General features: G+C 34.4%; 2 protein-coding genes across 5 annotated transcripts in view; one reads left to right on the top strand and one right to left on the bottom strand.

Moving 5' to 3' along the window:
• The window catches only part of mnb (minibrain), a 182,637-nt gene extending 170,921 nt beyond the window's left edge, over positions 1-11,716 (bottom strand). For 3 of the 4 annotated variants that reach the window (XM_073082412.1, XM_073082556.1, XM_073082713.1), the window contains exon 1: positions 10,645-11,716. In XM_073082412.1, the coding sequence (XP_072938513.1) occupies positions 10,645-10,708 (64 nt within the window). In that variant the 5' untranslated portion in view covers positions 10,709-11,716. The remainder of the gene's footprint in view (positions 1-10,644) is intronic. The other variant, XM_073082780.1, reaches the window with a different exon arrangement.
• Positions 11,717-12,998: 1,282 nt separating this feature from the next.
• Positions 12,999-23,910, top strand: sbr (nuclear RNA export factor small bristles). The gene is made up of 10 exons (XM_073082229.1): positions 12,999-13,322; positions 13,589-14,200; positions 14,626-14,816; positions 15,544-15,653; positions 18,325-18,361; positions 19,001-19,248; positions 19,652-19,820; positions 20,169-20,333; positions 21,126-21,277; positions 21,775-23,910. The coding sequence occupies exons 1-10, from the start codon at positions 13,262-13,264 to the stop codon at positions 21,872-21,874; spliced, it is 1,845 nt and encodes a 614-aa protein (XP_072938330.1). The 5' UTR covers positions 12,999-13,261; the 3' UTR covers positions 21,875-23,910.
• Positions 23,911-24,892: the final 982 nt, after the last annotated feature.

The following is a 24,892-nucleotide window of genomic DNA, read 5'->3' as shown; positions in this document are numbered from 1 at the left end:
ATATAGATATGTTCACATCATGATATTTGTAAGTAATTTTGATGTTTTAAAAGGAATTTTATAATCCTGTATGCTTTTTGCATGCATCGATAGTGTGCTGACGGTTTAATTGAACATTTGCAACAATGTTGCATCTGAAATGTGTACGCATACATTATTGTAAAGCATAAATGCATTAATATAAAATAAAATGTATGATACCTTTATAGTAATGTCACAGGTGGTCTTTTAGTTATGGTATGAACAAACAGGTGGTGCGAGTACATAATGTATCCTCTACATGTTTAATGTTGCAAAATGTATGTATGCATTATATTCACACGTATTTTCCAATATATTAGACCTATATGGTAAGTCTTAATGATCATACTGAAAGGTAAACCTTGCATAGAATGAATTACGATCTATCCTGTCCAACAGTTAGGTTATAATGGTCTTAGTATTAATTTAAAAAAATGTGTCCAAGATACATCATCTCTGAATTTTATTTTATAATCATAGAATTACAGGACCGATTTCAGTGAAGCTTTTTATGTTTAAAAAGTTTTTTTTTATTCACGGGAGCAGGAGATTTAAGCACGTTTTCCAAACATATTAGCGGAGAGAGAGAGATTTTAATATAAATGAGTAAAGTATTAAAGAAGGTAAATATAAAACACGGCAATATATAAAGCAATAATAAACTGTGTACTTAATATAGATTTTTTTAATTAACGCATACAGATAACTGGCGATACATGCCAAATGCCAATTAATCATCGCCTAAATATCTTTACAAGGAAAACACGTTTAACATATTGACAGTCAGCATTTTATTCCGTGCATCTTAATTCAATTATGTGTAATGACATAGAAAATATGTCGCCCTAATTGTTTCGCTGACGAATTGATATTAATACACGAGGGATTTACTTCGTGACCTGCTTAGGTGTCAAAATTTGTCAACGCACTAACAAATTACAACAGATAATATTTATAGAGCCGTATACTTAAATGATGTCAACAAAATATTACACGTAACATTAATTTGCGTAAAATAATTAATATGAAACGCTTCCGGAAATGAAATGATAAAATGGATATGTTACTTCCGATATGTTTGTAAATGATTGTTTATATTGTATTTTTATTACGACAACTGAAGAAAAATATTTTTTTGTACCTAATAAGTAATTGTTGTTTATATGTTAAGAAATAAGTATCTTAGGAGCCCTATTCACAGCAGTCCCTCTTTTCCCTATGTTTTGCAATTTTTACACAACAACCTTTGTAATTTCCATGAAAACAGCAGTTTTCGAAATTATTCAGATACAAAAACTGAAATATTTGATATTTTGATAAAGATACAATAAACCATTCATGTTTTTCTTTTTAAATACATGTAACCTTTGTTACGTTGTATACGTTGTATGTACCAACCTTCAATTTCGAAGTCCGATAAAAAATATTTTCTACTATAGTCTATATCTATAAATATCCCAGATATAATATTAAGTTTAATTTTATTATTTTTTATAGACAGAGATAAAACATCTGATGCGTAATTTAAAAGTTACGGAAGTAAGGGCTTTTACACATGACGGCTTGTCGTAAATGCAATACAATCGCGAAAGCTCCGATGAAAAAGCTGTCCATATGAGCCATACGCACTAGGCAGCTGTGACTATAGAGGCCCTAAAGTTTAACGTACAAAACCCAAGTAAACCAACTCTATTTACGGCATTACTACGACTTCGTTTACGGAAAGCCACCACACACACTTTCAAGTCAATCACCCACCTTCGTAAATATAAAATTGGACATAAATATTCAGCTTAATAAAATATATCGTCTGACGCAGTTTTATTATGATATACCAGTCTTGAAACCTATCATAGTGTTGGAACTTCAAGTGCCAGGTCAATCAAAATGAAGCTTTAGGTAGGTCGTTAAGAATCTTGAGTAAACTATTTTGATTTGTGCGAATTGGGGACAATTTTTGATGATTCCATAAATGAACACTTAAAATCTTTGAAGGTGGAAAGAAACTCGTGGTTGTAGTTACTGCATTTGAATTTAAAAATCAAGACTAGAAAAGGATCTTTGTGCTTGTGCGTCTTGTATTTTCGTATCGCCGTTCTCTGTCGTGTTATAATTTTACTCTATTTTACTCAGGGGTTGGTTGGATGTTCTTGGCCGCTTTACTTACGATAGATGTTACTTAGTAAAAGGATGTAGCGTCACGTACAAACGTATTAAAATGTAAATAAATATAACAATGTAAGTACCACACCTCACAAATCTCGCCTATTGTCCAACATCCACGCGAGATAGTTCTGCTCTAGATCGCAAAGGCGGCCAGTGTTCTTGCAAAAACCGCCGGTCAACGACGCTGGGGCCCAATCGGGATGTTCGCCAAAACATTAAGTTTCTATTAAGTATAGTCATTATTTTTTACGACACTTATTTTGCTATAGTTGTAGGTCATTATTTTCATATCATTGACAATTCGTCATGACTAACGCGAATTGTTTGAGATAGCGATGTAAAAATAGTCGCCTACTTAATGGACCATTTGACGTTTAGAGGGATAATGTAATGGGAATGGCCGACTGTCATATAATCCTTAACATCACTTAACAATATATCTTAATCCCTTATAATAATACAAATAAAAAAAGGAAAATAGAAACATAATTACCAACTGGTGATAACATAATAGATCATGATTGAAGAGTTAAAGTAACAAAACAAAAGTTTAAGTTAATCGACAAGCAGGCAGGTGTATGTCTTACTACGTTACTTCAATAATTGATTATAATATATTATACGTAAGACGACTGTTTTGAAAAGGTGTAAAACATTTACTCCGTAAACACATGAACAATTATAAAGTACTAAGCAGATCGCAAGTTATCTTGATTCACAATCAAACCAACAAAGCAACGTGTGTAAATTGGGTAAGTTAAACTTAATTAACAAAGTTTAAAAATAAAAAGTTGACTGCCACCTGGCAGACAAAATAAAATGGAACCGGCGTCGGGCGTACACTACCAACCAGGTGCTCAGCGGTTATTTATCTGCAATTTATCTTCAACGGTGAGCCCCGATATCAACGGCTTTGGTACCGATCATGCCATTATTGTTTGCATATGGTTCATACAACCATTCGGTTCCCAATCGTCACTACGTTATTGAAGGGCAACGAACACTCAAGTGTGAAGGTCGCAAAAATAGTTTCCAAGTAAGAATAAAAGCTGATCGACTGGTTTCAAACAAATTATTTTAACCGTCACATCTCGTCATCTAGTGTAGGTAAATAGTTATGTAATTTACCTTATCCTTCTACCTTATACTCCTTCCGCTAATGTACAAAAACCACCCCAAAACGAAGGCATTCTTAAAATAAAAAGTATTTCGGAGTTTCACATACTAATTTGATTCAATTATTATTAAAATAAAACACCGTTGGCCATGTAAAAACCTTCGCGGCCGGTCGTTGACACCGAGGGGCACTTTAGGGCTGACTCGTCACACTTCGTCAACAGCGCGCCTTATAATAATACCTACTTAGGCGAGTATTTATTTTCCTGCGACGTGACAAACGAACATTACGAGCTACGTATATAGCCAATTAAAATCACATCGCATCAAAACATGAAAACTCGATTATTAAATGAACCGTTGTTGCGAAATTAACTGGAATTTCACGTAACAGACTGTTGTCTGCACGATTGGTGTGCGAATTTTTTTATTTTTCGAATCGGACATTTTTATTTCGAATTCGCTTTTGCAGGTGAAAAGTTGCGTTTTTCTCTTCACACGTTATCGGTACCTCGCCAGAACCCTGCACTCGGACTCCTCAAAACGTCTCGAATGACAAAGCAAGCGTGTGATGTATAAGCGAGACTTAATCCAATTAAAATGCAAATGGTTGTCGGTGCGCAATGAAATCGTGGCCGCAGAAATAATGGGTCGAGCCGAGCGTCAACAGACCGCCGGAGAAATCTTAGCCATTTGCATAGGGTACCTGAATACCCACACAGACAATGCCCACGTGGCCCACGCATTGTCCGCGCTGTGCTCAGATTGTTCAACACTCGTCTCCGACGAATTGTTATCGAATTGTGTTGATAATACGTTTGAACATGACAACAAAAGTAGGCAAAAACTTATTGCGTCAAACGACTTAGATACGGCTGATACGGATACTTTGACGCCTATTCATTCAGTCTTATGTTTAACCGTAGCATACGACAATAAAGATGTAATCAGATTTTATATCGGGTATTAAAATTCAACGAAACCATTCAAAGAATTCTTCTATAATTATGTAGTTTGTGTCCGCCTAAAATCCGTTCGTATAAAATAATGTAAACTGGTCGGACATAAACTATGAGTGGCACCCTAGGTAAGTAAACAAATAAAATATGGTTAAATATAAGATTTAAATTAACAAGAACAACCACTAAGCATCAAAAATACGCCGACAATGATTGACCAACGAGGTTTCTAATTATTCGTGACAGTTTCACTCGTCCGATAGAGGTTGACGAATATTGGTAGGGCACAATAAATTGGGCGTTCCGCATTCCGATGTGAAATTCATTGAGCGGTCGGAACGCAGTCTAGACTGTGTGTCGGAGAAAGGTGACCATTCACCGGTTCGAGACGGCCAGACAACGCCGCTTCCGCCGTGATATGGGCACTTAAACGGTTACCGTTAAACACCGACGTTGCCGCGGCCCGCGAGATGTATGCACCGCGACGGAAACGTGCATAAGCCATTTTTCAATTTTACTTTTCGATTCAACGATGTTTTATGTGTAACTGCTGTTTTAACTTATATGGAAGTAATAACCTTTAAGAAAGCAAAAAAACTAAAGAGTTGTGGTTAACCATGGCCATGAAAGAATACAAGGAGGATTGTTGTTTATGTTAAATGTGTTAGGCAATAGGCATACTCATTTAACTTATGTGGTATACATCAAATTTACTTAGGTGGTTAAAAACAGAAAATTAGGTAAAAATAAAGATAATAAGAAGCTTCCTATTTGCTAGTTTAAAATAAATATGTAGACATTTTATCGATAACAGTCTAATATGAATGATCTATCCAAATAAAAAATAAAAGTGTTAATAAAGAAGATTTACGACGTCAACTAGAACGACTTTTCGGTAAAACCAATAAAAACAATGAACTACCCAAATATCTATGTATGCGCTAGCGCAAACGAGTCAAGTTTTCCTTGTAGCGTATCTCGTAGCATTCCCAACGAACGGGCAAGCCCGTTCGTCGATCGAAATAAAACGCTTAACAAGTAAACTTAGCGAGTTACTTTCCAAAGAGCACGATATCATCTACATGACGGGCGGCGCACGAGCGTTTGGGTTTAATAGCGGCACACCGTGAGGCCAGCATCCGCGTAGCAACAGCTTTCAGACAGTGAATGAAAGTTGATCGCGCTGCAAAAATGCCACTCCGGCAGCCCGGCTGGGGTTCCGGCGAGCCTCGCGGTAAAACCAACGCTACACTTGCAATTTTGGAGCGAGACCGGCGAATGGGTTCGTTAACCTCCACACGATCTTTTGCGATATCCTTGAATGACTATTTTTATGATGACGGTGAATAAGCGTACTTGTGTGTTGGTCGAACCGAATTAATTTTTATGATACGCAGCGCTAATAGCGATCGAGGTTCTGTATGGGTTTACGCTGTTTAATTTGACTCGCTATAAAATTTTAAAGCATTCCAACGTGGATTGAGCGGCCGCTAATTGTATCTGTAGCGGTGATGTGTACATCGCATAGCTCGAAAGTGGAAAGTTGCCACAAATATTTGGGAGTCGGTTCCCTTCTCACGGGGGAGCGCCGGCTTTCGCACATTTGACGCGACCTTTCAAAGCCTGCCGTATTAAATTACAACATTATTGGCGTCCGCTTTTTGGGGTGAGCAACTATAATATTTTGTTACGACCGCATTTTCCTCAATCTTCCACATCTGCTAATTTATACGGGTGAAATTTTGTTTTTCCGACAATTCTACAAAATTAGCATGTTTTATTTCGTATTCATGAATTCAAAAGAGGCCGTAGCGAATTTGTCAGGGGTCTATTACTTATCCTTATAAGTAGGAAAGATTCGCATTTAGCCCTCTGTCGAGACACGAAATCCCTGTTGATTACTTAGCGAGCTTGCTCGTTATGATATCTCTTATATATAAAATTCTCGTGTCACAATGTTAGTTACCGTACTCCTCCGCAACGGCTTTACCGATTTTCACCAAATTTTATATGCATATTCAGCAGGTCTGAGAATCGGCTACTATCTATTTTTCATATCCCTAAGTGATAATGTTTGTTCACCCTTAACATTTTTTTATTTATATGGCAACACGTTTGCCGGGTCAGCTAGTAAATATATGCGAAACACCTAGTTACCGACTAAACTTGAGAGTTAGTTATTTTGTTAAAAGTAAAGATGCGTCAGAGATGTTATTTAACTAACATTCATTATCATAAACTTCATAATTTAATATAGCATTATAATTTGGAAATCTCTTCAATACACTTTAATTTTAATTTTATGGTTCTTTAAAAATACTATAATTATGAACTAGAAAAGAGAAAATTGAAGTAAGAAAATTAATAAATTTCAGCAAAGTATTGTTTTATTTTTCCATTTGACACGGATCGCCAAAACCAACACCCGATACGTTAAAGTATTTCAATGATTCAAGACGTGAATAAGTCGATGTGGAGACTGCTCCGAATTTCCCAGAAATTGGGTATCCAGAGCAGTATCTTTGTTTTATTTAGGTAGATCCGGCGTAACGATCTCCAATGAAGTGCCAAATGCGTGGGTGTGGTGTAGTGGGAATTTGAATTGCAACACCTAATAGAATAGAATGTAGGTGCAGTTATCGCACCATTACAAAGAATTAGGTGTTACTGTTATTATCCGCCGATTGATAATGTTAGAGACTTAACACGATTTTTGAATATCTCGCCTTTTGTTTGACACGTAATATGTTTATCGAGAAGAAATAAGTAACTTTGAATCATTTAATATCTGTTGGGCACGATTCTCTTCAATGTTATGCTCTACAAACAGTCGGAAGTTCTTGAGAAACTTCCGACAAAATTCAACATAACGAAGATTACAGTTGCGACCGGTTACAGCTCCATGAGAGCGGCAACACATGAAAACACGCAAAGTCGTACCTAAGCCTCTCGTCTAGCACCAATTTCGATGTTCCTTAACATGACAAATCCATAGATAATTACAGATTTACGAGGAAAATCAAAGATATGAAAATTTTAACACTGAAAATACCACTGCTATACAAATGCTAATGAATAGTATAGTAGACAAAGGTTTGAACAAAAATAAAACTGACACCAATTCGCCATCATTGTTATGAGAACGTTTTTGTCGGCTTTCGGCCCTTATATCAGATTTCAGAGCGTCAAATAAAAACAAATTGAGAGTTGATTTAGGTTAACACATCCACATCGGTGCTGCGGTATTATATTTTCTACGCGGCACCCCTACCCGTATCGTAAATAAGCAACGATAAGTATAATTGTATTCCAATTGAATATTATCAGTCTTCCCCAGCATAAAAGGAGCATAAAAGTCGTGTTATCCAATAATAGCATCAATGCAAGCAGAACACCCATCTCTGTGAGGGTTGAACACAGAATTAGGTTAAAGGTTGGGGAGGTCGACGCGCGTTAAGCAGTTTTGGGGTCGAGGCTACATGGAGCGATCATAATTCGTCCGAAAATAAACTTCAAATTATGTCATAAAACAATCTTCACTTTCCGGTCCACTAACCTTATTATTGCCCGGGATTCTCGTTATATTGTTTTGTTACACGCCCGCCAAACTTTCGCAGGTTTTGAAACAGGGAATTGAGTAATTCGGCCGAGAATCGAAATTTTACATAACAAATACTGACTTACCACGTTTTCAAGTAAACTTTACCTTTTGTCACCTTTTATGTTTTTTCTACTTCAATTAAAAATGCCGGTTATGATATGTCTCTGAAGTTATTTGAAATCGTCGAGATATATTATCAAAAAATACTATGACAATATTTATATCCGACGCTGACATACCGTTGACTTGGGCGTAACTCGATTCGCAACTCGATGCTAGTCAAATGCCGTGGAAAATCAGGTCAAAGGGATGTAGGGCAGCGCGTACCCGCAGGTGAGTCGGAGGCGGTGTGCATTCAACAATGTATCGTAACACACACAAGCGCGGATGCAGTTGTGTTGACAGAACTGTAAAGGAGGTGATAGGACGGAAAATTGTATTGTGACCATTGAATCAAGGGTCCATGTAACTTGATGCACTCGTGATCCGATTGTAAGCGGTCGGCACATCAAAGGACGCTTACGGCGGCGTGTTCACAGGTTTAGAGTTATTATAATGGTTGACCATTATTGTTACATGTGGGTAATTGGAGCAGATGATTAATAAAGCATTCAGCATTTACGTGAGTGTTTAATGTTCCTGAAATAATAAATATTGTCGAAGTACTTGGATAGTAGAATATATTGATCAAGAAGTTGTTAATTTTGTTATGATCAGATACACCCCCATTTTATTTAATATGTCAAAAGAGTTTCAAAATATTAATGAAGAGACAAAAGTTACTAATCACTTACATGTGGAAAAAATTTGACTACTATACCTACTAACAAGTATAGCATAAAAAATCTTGCTGCAAAAAAATACACTCTCAAAAGACTCGCATTACATTTTTACAAACTATTATGGATTAAAAATAAATTTGGTGTACAATAATAAAATTTAAATACAACTTTACATGTCTATCAGAAATTCACTACATGTATTCACAATAGCAATATAAATGGCTTGTAACTATAGTACAAACAAACTAAACTAACATGCAATAATAAATATAGTTTTTAACTTTAATAATTAGCAGTACAGACAGGATAGTGTATTATAATTAAGCTCACTTATTTGGAATCAAATAACTTTTAAATAAACTCATGCAATGCATAAACATGGACATATTATATAAAAAAAATGGTTTGAACATGATATTATAGTTACATGTGTTTAGTAATTATTACATTACTGTGTACTATTCAAGATCATTCCTAAAAACATACAAAATCTATACATATAATAAAATTGCAAAGGATCGCTGTCTGTGTATGGTATATATATTTAAAAATTCAAATTGGGGGCCTATATACACAAGAGAACCCAAAACAATGTTTTTTAGTTTGTCTGTTTCTTCTGTATGTTTGTGCATGCTTATAGTTATTATACTTTAATATTAAATCCATAAAAATACCTATATTTATTTCTAAATGTTTCATTATTGATTACTATTATATCTGAAATAGAAATGGTATAAAATCACTTAGATTTTATTGACAAAAAATCGTAAAGTAAAAAAACAGTTTCATTTTCTTTCTACTTGAAACTTTTGCTACAGATTTTTAAAATAAAAAATACTTCATATAAATAATTGCCTACAAAAAATTGTAAAGTTTAATACATGCTGAAGTTGTAGTTATATAATAGTCTTGGTAAACAAAATAATAAGCAGGGTTTATCCTTGGCTTGAAAGTCAGCCGAGATTATTACCTTTTTGCAATTATAGAAATAAACATAGAAGTATAATGTAATATATGTAAATGCATTATATTCAAACATTATTGATTTTAAAATATTCCTATAAAACCTTCAATATTTTTTTCTGTCAGTAACTTAATACATAAATACTGTGATATACAAAGCCAAAAAACAAAATATTGAATCACTCATGGTATATCCATTTGAGATAATATTTGTAAAGTGCATTGCTATTCCCCACATTCCAGTGCAGGTCAATGAACTCTTACTGTTGTCAACAAACAAACTCATCTGAGCAACAGATAAACAATCAATAGAAAAACTACATAATAGATTTAAATTTCACATGATTTTTTAGGCAGATCTTTTAACACCAATGATGAGAATTTATATATTCTATTGACAATCTTTAAGATTCACAGAAAATAATAAAGCAATAAAATATAAGGCAGCAATTGTGCTATACCATTGAACACTGGGTGAGCATTCCTGTCTTTAAGACTGTGTAAATGTCTAATGTTTGTATAATCCCAATCAAGAGATTTTTTAAAGACATATTTGGACTGGACATCTGTGTGGTGTTCATATCCAATGGCACCCACAATTAAGAGAATTTTACTGTGCAGAAGGCAAGCACAGTTTTAATGTCTTGATCATGTTACTAATTGTGTGTATAACATTAGGATAATTCTATTCATCCTATAAATAGAAAAATGCACTTAAATAAATATAGTACAGTAATAACACTTGCCTAAACAACAAATCAAGTCAATGAATGTCAATTTGCAAACTTTATTGATATGCTAAAGCATGTTACTTCATTCACTTAGTGACAGTTGATGTTTAAATACATTCAACAGCAGAAGTTAAATAAATTTTCTCTGAATGCAGGCTCAAGCTGGCAGCAAAATATTTATTGCATAAACAGAGACACATGCATCCAGCATGGCAGTGTTGTCAAGCTCAACTCCATGTATGTTGCTAATGCATGTTTTGGTACACTATAAACAAGTTTCAGGTAGGATTGTGTGCAGTACTTACATTTATTTTTGGCATTCTCATCCATGAGCATGTTGAAATGGTGGTGGCGGTTCCACGCAGCCATTTTGCCTTCGTGCGGAGCCCCGAGAAGCACCAGGGCCGCCCCGGCGGGCCCAACTCCGTCTAGGGGCTCCAGTGTACTCAGCACAGCACAACTTTGTCACACACTCATAACCCAAGAGGCATAGCTAACACTCGGCTCACTGGCTCAAAACGCCGTCGCATCGGACGGCCGGGTCATCGGCGCCGACGCGCGCCGCACATGCCTTCGCACTTCCGCTCCACGCACTTCAACGATGCACTCGCGGGTAAATAAGCACGATCAACACGCCGCGCGGTGATTCACCTCGCTGCCGCCGCGCTCCGCACTGCAGGCGGACTGGAAGCGTGCGCCCGCGAACCCTACCACTGAGCACCGAGAACCCAAACACACGACCGCGTCACGTGTGCGCTGCGGCGGCCACCGATCGCCGCTCGCCACTATCCTCGCGCACCAAAACAATTATGCACACCCCACTGACTAAATCACAGTCTTATTTCCATTTATCAAAATCGACGAGTGCAACCGAACGTACTGCGACGGGAGGGAGTAAGACGGACGACGATTTCCCTTCTTCGATCCGATCCTGACGGATTCGAATCGAACTCGTGAGCCGCGAACAAAATAATAACAAATGTGCACGAGATGCTCGCCGTATTATGTGCACGTGGGTTGCGTCACGGGATCGACGACGGAGAGAAACGCACGATACGCGCAATATAACGTTATAAAAACAGCGACGGAATTCCTCTGTATATAGGTAGCTTACGAGCGATGGCAAGCTTGTGAACGATTTCAAAATTTGATGAAATGCGAACTACACCATTATACACACAAGTATCAAAAGTGATCGATTTAAAGTTTCACTAAGATAATTACGACGTCATCAACTACACTATTTGTAAACAAAACACAGCCCGTAATACATTCAGTAAAATAATAGTTTGTAACAGAAATCGCGAACGCGTTGATCAAGCGCGACAAGTAGGACAAAACATGGCAGACTCGACGAAAAGCACACGAACTTTGTCTTTGGTCGTTTTATTTTTAAAGCTATGGTTACAAGAACGTTCCGATATAAGAAGGTTTGTATCTATTCATTTCAAAATAGGGTTTTTGTGGTATTTATTTAACTGTCAATATACAGTAGTCATAAATATAAAAATCAATATTTAAAATTAATTAACTTATTATATACTAAATAAATTAAGTACAGCGTGTTTTTATTCTGCGTAAATAGGAACTCGAAAGCGTGTATCATAGACAATAAATGCTAAAGAAGAAAAATCTATTCTATGGATTGTGTGTTGTCAGGTGTTGAATTAGTGTAGATTTATAGTAGAAAATACTTTTATGAGGATAAGAAATACTGCTATAGATATGAATATGCAAACTTGAACTATTACCTATAATATCTTGTTTTGTTATTTTAATTATATCAAGTGTTTTCAACTAACATGGTATTTTTATCCTAACAATATTACAATTATGAACTTAATTTAGGAGGAGTAAGGACAACTCAAACTGAAATAAAAAATACATTGTATGAACGTAGTGTAACAAAATATTCGTGTATTCTTAAACAATGTGCTATATTCCCTCAATAACTTTAATTTTATTCTTTAAATGATATAGTCGAAAGTGTTATATGTTTTTGTGGTTTTTCAGATACAACATACATGTCTCCATTATTGTACATCTTTGATTCTTATTTAAGTTATTATCTAAACAACTAAATCAAACACACAAATTACTTTTCTGTTGTATTTAACGATAGACATATTCATGCACATAATGATTTATACTCATGATTTATAAACCCATCGAAATATATGAATATTTTTTATAAATAAAAATAAAAAAAAACGTAAAATGTTCCTCACAACAAGATATTATATCGATTAATTTTTTACCGTCTGTTTTTAATAAGACTCATATTTTGCCATGTACTGACTATTATCATCTATTTATTATTGTATTTTAATTCTTGACTTCGTCTTTGTCCTGAAATAAGTCCCTTGTTCCACTTGCTACCCTATATATTATATTGTAAATAATTTAATTATGAAATGAGAGCGAGTTAGCTATACAATCAGTTTTATACAAAATTCATAATTTATGGAGAATTTCTTATTAGGTACACGAAGACAGCACATAAATTCTATAAAAAACTTTTTTTCTGCACACCTCCAAGGTACATCGTAAGATGTAATATCAATTATTTTTTACCTGATATTACATACACATTATTTTGGTAGAAACATTACAACAATGGTAGAATTTTAATGCTAATATGGCAACATTGTATTGTTACAGCAACTACGGGCTACATCAATTTATAGATGTCAGAAGCTGAGGTCATTGCTTTATGATAGAAAACTTACGATTTTATGGTTATTCCGCTTGTATTTTGTGCTATTCAAATATTATTTACTATTACTGTTGCGTATTTTCAATTATCTTTCTGGGAAATATCCTAAAAGTAAACAATTGAACAATACTGAAGGCTGCCTACAAAGGTCGACATAAGGAAAGATTAGCGTGGCGTGTGCGTGATAATTTTATTCCACTGTAAACATGCCTAAACGTGGAGGCGGTGGTGGAAGAATTAGAAACTGGAAAACAGATGAACATTTTGGTAAGGGCTAAACGTTGAACAGTTGATATACATTAGAGAGACACGATTTTGCATAAAATTTTCCTGTTGTGAAATCAAGTCTCAGAAATTAGTAACAAAGACACGGAAGAAACCTTTTGACAATATTATCCTATTTATTGCTACGGAAACATATCTATTATTAGATATCTATGAAATCTTCACGTTGTAAATGTATTTCTTGTATTCATTGTTGTGAGGTATTTATTTAATAGGCATTACATTTTAATAATTGATATTGTTTTCAGAACATGATGACCGCGTGCCAAGTAATAACACGCGGCGCGTGAGTTTCAAGCCTGGTACTAATAAAGGCAAAAACAAATTCAGGAATTGGAATGATGCCACCAAAATATTATTGGACGATGACGTCGATATGGGAGCTAACGCGGGTATGGGCGGTCCGCCGATGCGAAAGGGACATTTTAGAGGCCGTGGGGGTCGGTTAGGCTCTCCAGCACCCAGACTAGGCCACGGAATGCCCAAAAAGAAGTTTATACCAGGCTTATTACCTTGGTACCAGATTATCATTCCCTATGGATCAAAACATGACAAAGATGTAATACTTCGAGCATTACTCGGCTTTATAACACCAGATATATTTATTCCACACTACTACAAGATAAATGGGAATGCAGCTGTCTTTTACGTTGATGATGTTAAGATTGCAGAAAAGTTGTTCTATGCTGATAGAAAGATAATCATGTCAGATGGTTTTAAGCTGGTGGTGATAGTGAGAAACACTGTACCCAATGTGGTTGTTGATGCGGGCATGAGAGAGAAAATGAAGCTTGCGATGGCAAAACGGTACAATGCTACCACTAAGGCATTGGATCTAACAAAGTTCCATGCTGACCCTGGTAAGATTATATTATTAAGTACATATATTTTAAATTTACTTCAGAATGATGTAACTGTTTTTATTATTTTCATTGTGTGTATGCAGCTTATGTATACAATTTTTATTCTACTTTTGTAACCTTGTGTTTACATTGGTATAATTACTTTGGTATGTTTGTTAATTTTGCATGCATACCTCACTTGAATTTCTATGCTCACTGATGAGTACTTTCTAATTATTAGGTGCCAAACATAGTCAACACATGTAGTATTTAGTACCATACAATTAGGATACTAAGACTATTTTACCAACTAGACCTAAAATATAGACTTTGAGAATTGAGATTCCTACTTCGCCTTGGATCAAACCTGAAAGCTTTTTTGTGATAAACCAGTAACATGACCATGCAACTGAATACTTATACTATGCATTTTTTGTCACCAGATCTAGCAGATATATTCTGTGCACTATTCCGTCCAGTAATCATGTTAGCCGCCATTGATATAATAGCAGAAAATATTCCCGATCTGGAAGCATTGAACTTGAATGACAACAAACTTCATGGTATTGAACACCTGAAAGTACTGTCAAGTAAATTCAAGAGTTTGAAGATATTGTATTTGGGCGATAACAGAGTAAGTTGAAAGTATTTCTAATAATAAAGTTTTTTTTTTATAATATAGGAGTCTCAGACGAGCATGCAGTGCAATGATGGTAAGTGGCTGCTGCCGCCCATGGACATATGTAATCAACCCTAGAGAGGATTAGATATTCCTACCTGAGGTTGGCCACTGATGAGCAGCTAGCCCTGAGGACTAAGCTGAAACACCTCTGAAAAGTATGTCTCCCTTAGTCCCTTACCTACCACACCCTGCAAACCAGAACACAGCAGCGCTTAACACTGCTGTTATGAGGCATAAATAGGTGTGGTGGTGGTGCCGCTGGAGTCGAACCACAAGGGGTTCTACCACTTTCCAAGTCTTATATTCCTTTCTTAATACCAATTTGTTATTAGTTTATATGCAAAATCTGAAAGAAATGATTTATATAGAAATAAGAGTAATAGTAATTTTTATATAATATAAGGGTTTAATGTACTTTAAAGATTTCACACTGTATGACAATTTATGTGTCCATATTTAAATGCATATTATTATCACTGTAGGCAGATATCTGTTATGTAAACTACATAAAAGGAAACCTATATGTGTGTGTTATTTAGTCGTTCAAAACTTTTGTCAATATGCTTCAAATTATTATTATACAGAATAAATAGTTACTGTTAACTTATCTTAATATGCTTTAGTGTTTATTCCCACATTTTTAAAATACAAATCTACTTATTGATTAAATTATTTTCAGATACCATTCCTCGGGTCACTGCAGCCACTAAAGTCACTTCCGCTGGTGGAGTTATACCTCAAAGGCAATCCGTTGGTAGCCAGGTTTCAGGATCATGATATCTACATCAGGTAATCCTTACAAATCCACTGGTATGTGTCTGGACACATTGAAGGTAATGATGTGATAATGTATTCTAGAATGAAGAGTACATTAAATTGTTACTGGTTGGAGGTGATAATGCCGGATTTGAGGCATTATGTGGAGAAGGCTCTGGCCACTGATGCATAAGCCGGTTATGGTAGTTATTTGATCGACATATGATCAAAAACATGGATGATACAAGACAAATGTTGAAGTAATTGACAATTGCTCTTACTATAAAACAATTCAGCATTTATTTCATTGACACTGTTCGAAATATCTACTTTATACATTTTGAGAATAATTTTCCATTAATATAAATATAATGTAGGTCACCTTCTTTCTTAAATGATTTTGTGAATTAATTAATATATAAATATTAATTCACATATTAATGTTAATTTAATATCGTGGGAAGTAAGACTCAATTACAATTAAGTAATTTTATTCTAGTAATTTTAGTAAAATGGATGTTTGTACTGGAAAAAAATATAATGTGATTTCCAGGTAACAAATTTTATAAGAATAATCTACTTCATAAATCATCAATAGTTTATTCAATTAAAATAACTTTAAGACAAGTCAAGAGGTAATCAATTTTGAATTACTCAAAGCTGCTTTATTGTTGCTTATTATAAATTTAGATTTTCTTTTATCTGTGAAATTTTGGTTGACCTACATATAATATTAATACTTTATTAATTATGTGGTGCCAGTGATGTATAAATTAGATACAAAGTAAAACAATAAAACAAGCTTGTTATCTCATATATTAAAACAAGTAAACATTCAATTATTTGCTTTCAAAATGTCTCTTACAGAAATGTTCATAAAGATAATAATATTATATATTATGTAGAAATTGATTTCATCAATCAGTAATTGGATGATAATTTATTTTATCATCCAATTAAACATTCTTTTGAAAACAAGTAATTTATTTAAGCATTGATTTACTTAAATAAATCTTGCTTTAAATATTTTTTATTTAATATTTTATAGGGAAATATATGCTAGTGATACTGACATTCATACACATATATTTTAAATGAAAGTAAAATACATAAGCACCACATTAAAATCCCCATAGTTAATCTTATATCAAGTATGTTTATTACATGTATATTAAGATTCAGAAATATTGTTTTATCAGGAGACATACACATTATGTGTGAATCTGTGAATACATAATTTATCAATGTTAAAATAATTATATAGTATGCAGTGGAACAAGATGTGAAAAAGGCAATGCAATAATATTATCCAAAGGTACTTAAAATATATACCATCATTTCTGTAAAACATATTTTAAATATCTTTATTTTTTTTTTACTAAAACGTAATGTCAACAAATCAATTTGCATTGTCTTCTTGCTAATTCATGTTGAAAATTTCTTGTGCTGTTGACTTCCACATTATACTGAAAACATTGATTTAAATAACTATAGAAGTGATATTGGTTAATGGGTATGGCTGGAGTAAATTGTGTCATTACATATTACTTTTTGCGTTAACTAGTGTTAACGATATTTTCGTTTTATTTGCACGTAAAATACAGGAGGATATTTGCAATACCATACAACACGGCTCTCTGAACTTAACATAAAATCTATATCGCTTTTCAGAGTGTCGGGATGTCCCATCAGCTGGATACTTTGTGGAAAGGCAGATTTATATATCAGTTAATTCAAAGCTATAAACATATATATACACATGAATATGAAATATAATTATTGGATCCAAATAGTTTGTACTGATTGTACAAGTTAAATATTTCACAAATGAAATCAAAAGATAATTTATAAAATGCTGCTGTATAATAATATGTTTCTAGCTTTAGTATGAACTGACACTGGTACCAGGTTTGAACAGTACACTTCTATATTTATTTATACTTAATATGTTTATAATGTTAAAGTCAACATTGTGGTTATCGAGCAAAAATTAAATGTATTGATCAGAGGGTAACATATTACGTGCAGAAAATATTTAAAAAAAATATAAAAAAATCATACTTTGAAAAAATATATTAAACCAAATTAGTTTGGAATGTACTTTCATGTATGTCATGAGTACATAAAAAGAGATTACACTTTTAAGTATATATTTATATAAAAAAGGTACTGAACTAATTTGGTTTATAAATTACAATGTTTAAATATTTTTTCGCCTCAATATAGATGTCTAGCAGGAATTATAAACATATCAATTTCCTTTATAAATGATGATTAATCATTCCATAAATATGTGACCCTATGTGTGTGAGATTTTGTATATATGCGAGTTGAATATGTGTGCCTATGATGCGTCAGACCTTGTCCTATTCTCTGTTTTATAAACATAGAAAGGGTTGCTTTTTTGTTCTTTTACGAGTCATTGTAATTTTTACATACACATACATATTCAGTATCTTTGTGCAAAGTCACACACATTGACAAATAAATGAAATGATCTTTATGTACAGTGAGCATAGAATAATATTAAAAATAATTATTGTTCAATTTCGTAAATAACTTCTACTAGGCGTCTATTATGTGGTGTACTCTGATCGTATATATTTTTGCTCGACAACCATTTACCATTAGTGTCGTTTTGTTACTGATATGAGGTTAAGTTGCAGAGATCCATCTCATCTTTTGCCATGTTTCTTATGTCCAGCGATGTCCGGAAGAAGTTTCCGAAGCTGGTGAGACTGGTAAGTTTATTAATCATCAGATGAAATAATTTATATAATATAATGTATGATTTCTAAATGTTTTAGTCGACTGCTAGTGGCAATTTAAGATGAGTGTGCGATACCTCGATGGGAACATGAATTTTGTTTGTTTGTTGACGTCGAGGTTCTAACATTCTTTTTAGATGTAATGAAGCAAAGTAATGTAAGTATTACTAAGAGAAAAACTCGTTGCTATGGCATTAATCTTGCAAATTATTAAAAATACTGCAATCACTTACCTACTAACCTGGTACTAAACATGAATGTGAACAAAACTATTGTACATAATATACCAAAGATATTATATAATTTTGTCTTGATTTTATGTGTCAAAATATATGGCAATTAAAAAAGTCTGATCTGATTTGATATCTGAATTTAACTGAGATGTATAGACATATTATTATGCTGTGTAGGTTTATTCTAACTCGTCATACAAAAATACAGATTTTGATTTAGATCTGTTTATTATAAATAATATCTTTGATATTTTGCTTAGGGTGCCCACACACTAATCGACGATCGGTCGGTGTTTGGACACTTACTAATCTACTTTTGTAATACTAACTTTCTTAATCATATACCAACTTTTCCTTACACCAACTTCAACTAACTCAGGACGGAGTGGACCTGCCCCCGGCGATTGGTTTCGACGTGTCCGAAGACGTTGCCCTACCTCCCCGCCAGCAGTCGTTCCTCATCGACCCGGCCGGCCAGGACCTTGTCAGGGAGTTCCTCACGCAGTACTTCGCGATATACGACTCGGAGTCCAGACAACAACTGCTCGAGGCCTACCATGAGAACGCGATCATGTCCATGGCGGCCAGCTACCTGACGAATGATGTCCGGAACGCGTCTGTTAGCAAGTTAGTTTACAGTTTATTAGTAGTATATAGTATAAGTATAATAATAGGGGCTAATCGAAGTATTGTATGATTTGGTTTGATTTTTTCTTGACATTATATGGTGTGTTTATCAATTCGTGGGGTAAAATAAGTTTTATGTGTGTGAGAGTTTGTATATGATTGTGTGACAACTAGAACGTACATATGACACCTAGAATGTCTGATGCCTCACACAGGGCCATGTCAACGATCATATAACATTAGGTTTAATATGTGCCCCTTTTATAGTATTCAAAAAAAGACTCATTTCATAATAATGCATTACATCTGTATGTCAATTTATAGGATATAAGTAGAAAATAATTTTGTGCTAAAAATTACTATAATTTTTCTTGCTTAATTTGCATTTTCTTATTTTTTTCAGACTCAATTCATACATTACAAACAGTCGTAATTTATTGCGAGTCACAGAGAGAGAAAGTAGGAGAAGACACTTGAGAAGTGGAAGATTACAAGTGGTGTCATTCTTGTCAGATCTGCCCAAAACCACACATGATCTGATGGGATTCGCAGTCGATTTATTAGTGTTTACGGTATGTATATAATATTTATTTATATACAGTAAACGATTGGGTACATTTAATGGAGATGGTACTTATCATTGCAACACTGATTTTTAATAATACATAATTTAATAACGTTTTTTATTCATGAAACTCAACTAATGAATTTTGACAACCTGTACTGTTTGTAACAGAACTGTAACCATACCAATTTGATATGAAGAGGGTTCTAGGTTTGCGCCTCGGTTAGCCAAACATATTTTTTCTTAAACCTGTAATAATCATATGAATTGCAACAGAATACACCCTCTACTTTTGATGTTTCTTGGAGAGTTTACATAGAAAAAATAAAACCTTTCCTATTTTTTTTCTCTACAGCCAGCAATGATAGTGCTGTCCATGAACGGCGTGTTCAAGGAGACTAACACAGCGGGCACACCGTCCCGAGCGTTCCACCGCACGTTCGTTGTGGTGCCGAACAGCGGCGGCGGATTCTGCATCATCAACGATATGCTCTTCATCACCAACACTACTAAGGACCAGGTGAGGATTCATTATGTCAAGTAATAGATAGTCTTATGTGATATGCTGGTGATATGGTTCCACTTGTTCATATTTTGGTATAGTATAGAAGTACCAAAGGTATGTGGCCACACATGAAGGTATGTGGCCACAGCTGTAATATGGACATCTATAATTAATCCCAGATAGTAGCAGAGTGTTACTTGATATTGGCCATAAATGTCTTGCTAACTCCAGAGGACTAAGTTTAAATGCCTCTTACATCTCCCTCACTGAATCCTTCAAGCCAGAACATAATAATGCTACCACTATTATAAGGCAGTATAAAGTATGGCGTGGGTGCCTGCAGAGTTGAACCACAAACAAGGTTGTGCCACTAAATGCACCACAGGTTAACTTGATCATGATTAATCACATATGTATAATGCAGTTGTGATGTAGCTTGTGACCTTGTGTGATGTTGGGGCTACCTTTCTTAATCATGATCCTCAACGTTTACCTTATCATCCAATACTTTATGGTTTTGTACTACCATTATAAGTATTATAATACCTTTCATTCAATGTCTCTAGAAGGACCATACGTTTCCATCAGCCGGCAACACTGGTTTTTTTTTTTTTTTTTTTTTTTTACCTGAGGTCGGCCACAGATGCGCCGCTACCCCTGAGGACTAAGCTGGAACGCCTCGGAAAAGTCTGTCTCCCTTACCACACCCTTCAAACCGGAACACAGCTGCGGCTAACACTGCTGTTATTAGGTAGAAATAGGTGGTTTAGGTAGAATAATCTATGACCCTTGATTCGATGTTACCAGGAGGACAGAGCGTTCGCATCAGCCGGCAACGCCCCGGGCCCCTCGGCCCCCGCGCCCGCCCCGCCGCCGGCCAGTTCGCAAGACGACTCGCAGAAGATGATGGTCGTCATGCTCGGACAGCAGACCGGCATGAACGAACACTGGAGTATAAAGTTAGTATTACTTGCATTCTATTATTTTTTTTAATCTTATTTTGGGAGGAGTAGACAAACATGCATTCCATCGGATGATAAATGGCTACTACCAAGTGAGATCAACCACAGATAAGATTAGATTCATACCTGACGTCGGTCACAGGTCCTACTCTCCCTAAGACTAAGCCAGGGGGTATCAGAAAAGCATGTCTCCCATACTGCACCCATCAATCCAGAACACAGTAGGACTTAACTCTGTTGTTATTAGACAGCTAGGTGTAGCGGTGGCGCTGCCGGCGTCTGACACATAAGGATTCTATTATTAGCTATTAGCTCTATACTTTACCATCATTTATCTCCCTGATCATGTGTTTTTGGTGTTATACTTACATGTTAATTCAATTTTATATAAAATTGTATAGTATACAATATACACCCCCACTTATCTAAGACCAAACTGCACTTAGTATTTGTTCTGCATTGATTTATAATATACCATCTCTATCTGTCAACAGCTGTCTTCAAGAAACCGGTTGGGATATGCAACGCGCACTGTTCATATTCAACCAACTCCGATCAGAAGGCAAGATACCACCGGAGGCATTTGTCAAGTGATAACAGTTTCACAAAGATTTGAAAAGCATTTGTGAAGAGTTCATGAATGGAAAGATCTTAAGGCTGTGCCTTCATCCGTGTAAATATATGTAAGGAATGGAGAAATATTAGTAAGATAATTTGAAGAAAAAAAAAGGTAGTACAAGAAGTGTAAATATTATAGTGTAAATGAAGAAAAATAAAAAAAGAAAAGGAGAAAGAATGAACCTAAAAGGAAATATAAATAAATACACACATAATAAAAAAAAACAAAAAGAAAAAAAATCCTTCGAGCTAAAGAAAAAAGAATGAATGAATAAATTTCTCAGTAAGAGTGAAGAAAGATATACATAGAATTTAATCATTTCCACTAATGTGAGCTACATTTATTGAGAAAGTGAAAAACAATTTGAATAAATTTTATGTGGAATTGAAAATAAGACTAATATGTTTGTGAAATTAGATTTTGCTAATGAAGAAAGAAGATTTGTGTGTCAATGGAGACTGGTTTATAAGTTAAGTGAGTTATTAAATAGAAGTTAGAATTATGTATTTAGAATATCTCATGTATTCTATCACAGTATGTTGTGAGTAGACTTGTTTGTAAATAGTAACACATTTTTCTTACACTGTTCTTTAACATAAAGTTTAGAAAACATTTTCTAATTCTTTTTATCTCAACTATGTATTGTGAATTTTCAATTTAGAAGAATTGTATGGAAATGTTTCGTTATATTGCCTCTTTGAATACAACTGATGTGTAATTGTGCAATGAAAATTTTGTATCACGTGATTTAGTGGAATCTGTTCGAATCATTTACGTGGTACGGCGTTTTCAGTGCCATTATCTTAATAATTTTCGCGTATTAGTTTGTTTTTCATTGTTTAGTTAATTTAACTATTCCACTCGTGACAAAATAATAATCTTGCTCACATACGCGAGTAATATAATAATTAAGTTTATTGTTTAATGTGTAAATATTTAATTCGGATTAGATTACATATCTCTATGTATATGAAGTGGTTATTACTTAATTCAGTTTGCTATAAATGCCTTTTTGTTATAGAAAACTTGCTATTTATAACAAAAAGTTTTTTGTCTGTTATCAAAAGTTTGATAATCCAAAGTATTTAGATTTAGGGTGCGTTTATAAAGATAATTATCTGCTTTCGAATATTTTAAACTTTGACTACGAAGCAGATAGGATTTTTGCTATAAATGCGCTCTTTGATATTACGGCCAAAAAGATTGATTTGTCTGATTTTCGGGGTAGATTATCTATTCCAAAGTCTATTAAATATACACATGGATACGCAAGTCAAACTTTTGGGCTGTAATATTTAATCTTCGTATTTAATAATTGACAATATTCCGCAACATGTTGCGTGAAATATTTCGCGATGAATTTCGCGATTTCGCTCAACATTTGTTGAGGGATATTTGTCTCTGAGTCTAAATAGACTAAACATTTATTATCATAATACTGCCATTATTAAGAAGTTATTGTGTGAAAGAAAAGTTGAAAATTGTAAGTGATATAAGAAAAATCATGTTTGTGGCTTTCAATTCTGTACCTGTGTGAAAAGCGAGTTATTAATATTTATGTAACTGTTGTGAGTACTGATAAGTATATTATATTAAAAAAACACCTGGCAAGATTACTCTGTTGTAAATAATAATAATAAAATAGTTAATAATTTGTTTTAGAATTGGGGTAAAGTCACAGGTTTGGTGGATTTCGGCATTGATTGACAGTCATGGTGGTTTCATGGTGTCCGTTCCTTGTTCGATGGTTCTGATACCACAAAGTACGTGGTGAGCTATTGCCCTTGGAATATTTCTGCGGTGGAACCCCTTGGGAGTAACCTCGTGGGCTAGCCGTAAGGTCTTATTGGGGGCAAAGCCATGGCTTGGACGGCACCGGCTATTTTTGGCTCGTAAATAAATAAGCCAGTCCCCTCCTGTAGACTTTGGGTGGCGCTTAGGGTTGATTTAAGTTACAATTCCAATACTAGTTTCGATAATTCAGAGAAATAAAAAGTATTGTTTTATATTATTTATTGTTTTATTTACGGTTTCCTTTTATAGAGTTAAACTGGAGAATCTTTTAGTACTGTGCGACAAAATAAGATATCTCTATTTCAAAAAGGAAAAAGTTCACCAAACAAGATTTCTAATTTTGATGCACAAAATTTTCGCTTAGTCTTAATAGACTTTTTTTTATAGAATTTATTACGTTGCACACGATTTGAAAATTATTCATAATGCATGTTATCTAATTGTAATGAATAGGCTCAAAAACTACTGGACCGATTTTAAAATTATTTTACCTTTCGAAAGCTACATTATCCACGAGTAATATAGGCTATATTTTATTAGAAAAATTTGATACATTTTTTGATACATTTACAGATTTTGAGGCGGTACAAAGTTGCTGGGTCAGCTAGTTGGTTGTATAGTAACCTTAGCTATATAAGAATTCAGTTGATGAGTTTGTGTAGATGTATTTGGGTTGTAGTGATAATTTATGGAAGATCGTGTACTTACCGATTGTTTGCTATTATATACCTAATATATTTTCCTAAAATAATACAACAAAGATATAATGAAATTGAAAATTTAATAAAAATGAGCCCAAAATCTGCGTAACTTTACGGTGTTCGATCAATTAGGTAATCCTCTGATATACCTTTAAAATTTCGGTCGAAGTTTCTAGAACACTACGATAGGTAAATGAGGTGGAATTTTGGTACAATATTTGCTCTCACATCACAAGTCTGTTGTTTGAATTTTGATAACGGGAAGATGACTGTCATTATTAAGGTTAATATAGCGTCATTATCTACGAAGCTTACGTGCAAAACATCATTACCCAGTTTTAATTTAGGCGCCCGATTTGTCATGGGCTCAGGTACAAAAAAAAGACACCTCTGGGTTAATATTGAAGAATATCATTTGTTTATTTGTTTCGTATATTCAAATACATGTTAATATGTTTTTATAATATAGGAGTAGCAGAAAAGCATGCAGTCCACCTG

The sequence above is a fragment of the Epargyreus clarus genome, unplaced genomic scaffold (genome assembly GCF_041222505.1).
Source record: "Epargyreus clarus isolate Ecla_fem2 unplaced genomic scaffold, WU_Ecla_fem_2.2 ptg000001l, whole genome shotgun sequence".
Lineage (NCBI taxonomy): Eukaryota > Metazoa > Arthropoda > Insecta > Lepidoptera > Hesperiidae > Epargyreus > Epargyreus clarus.
The sequence above is the reverse complement of the archived record's forward strand: the minus strand, read 5'-3'. Positions and strand labels throughout refer to the sequence as shown.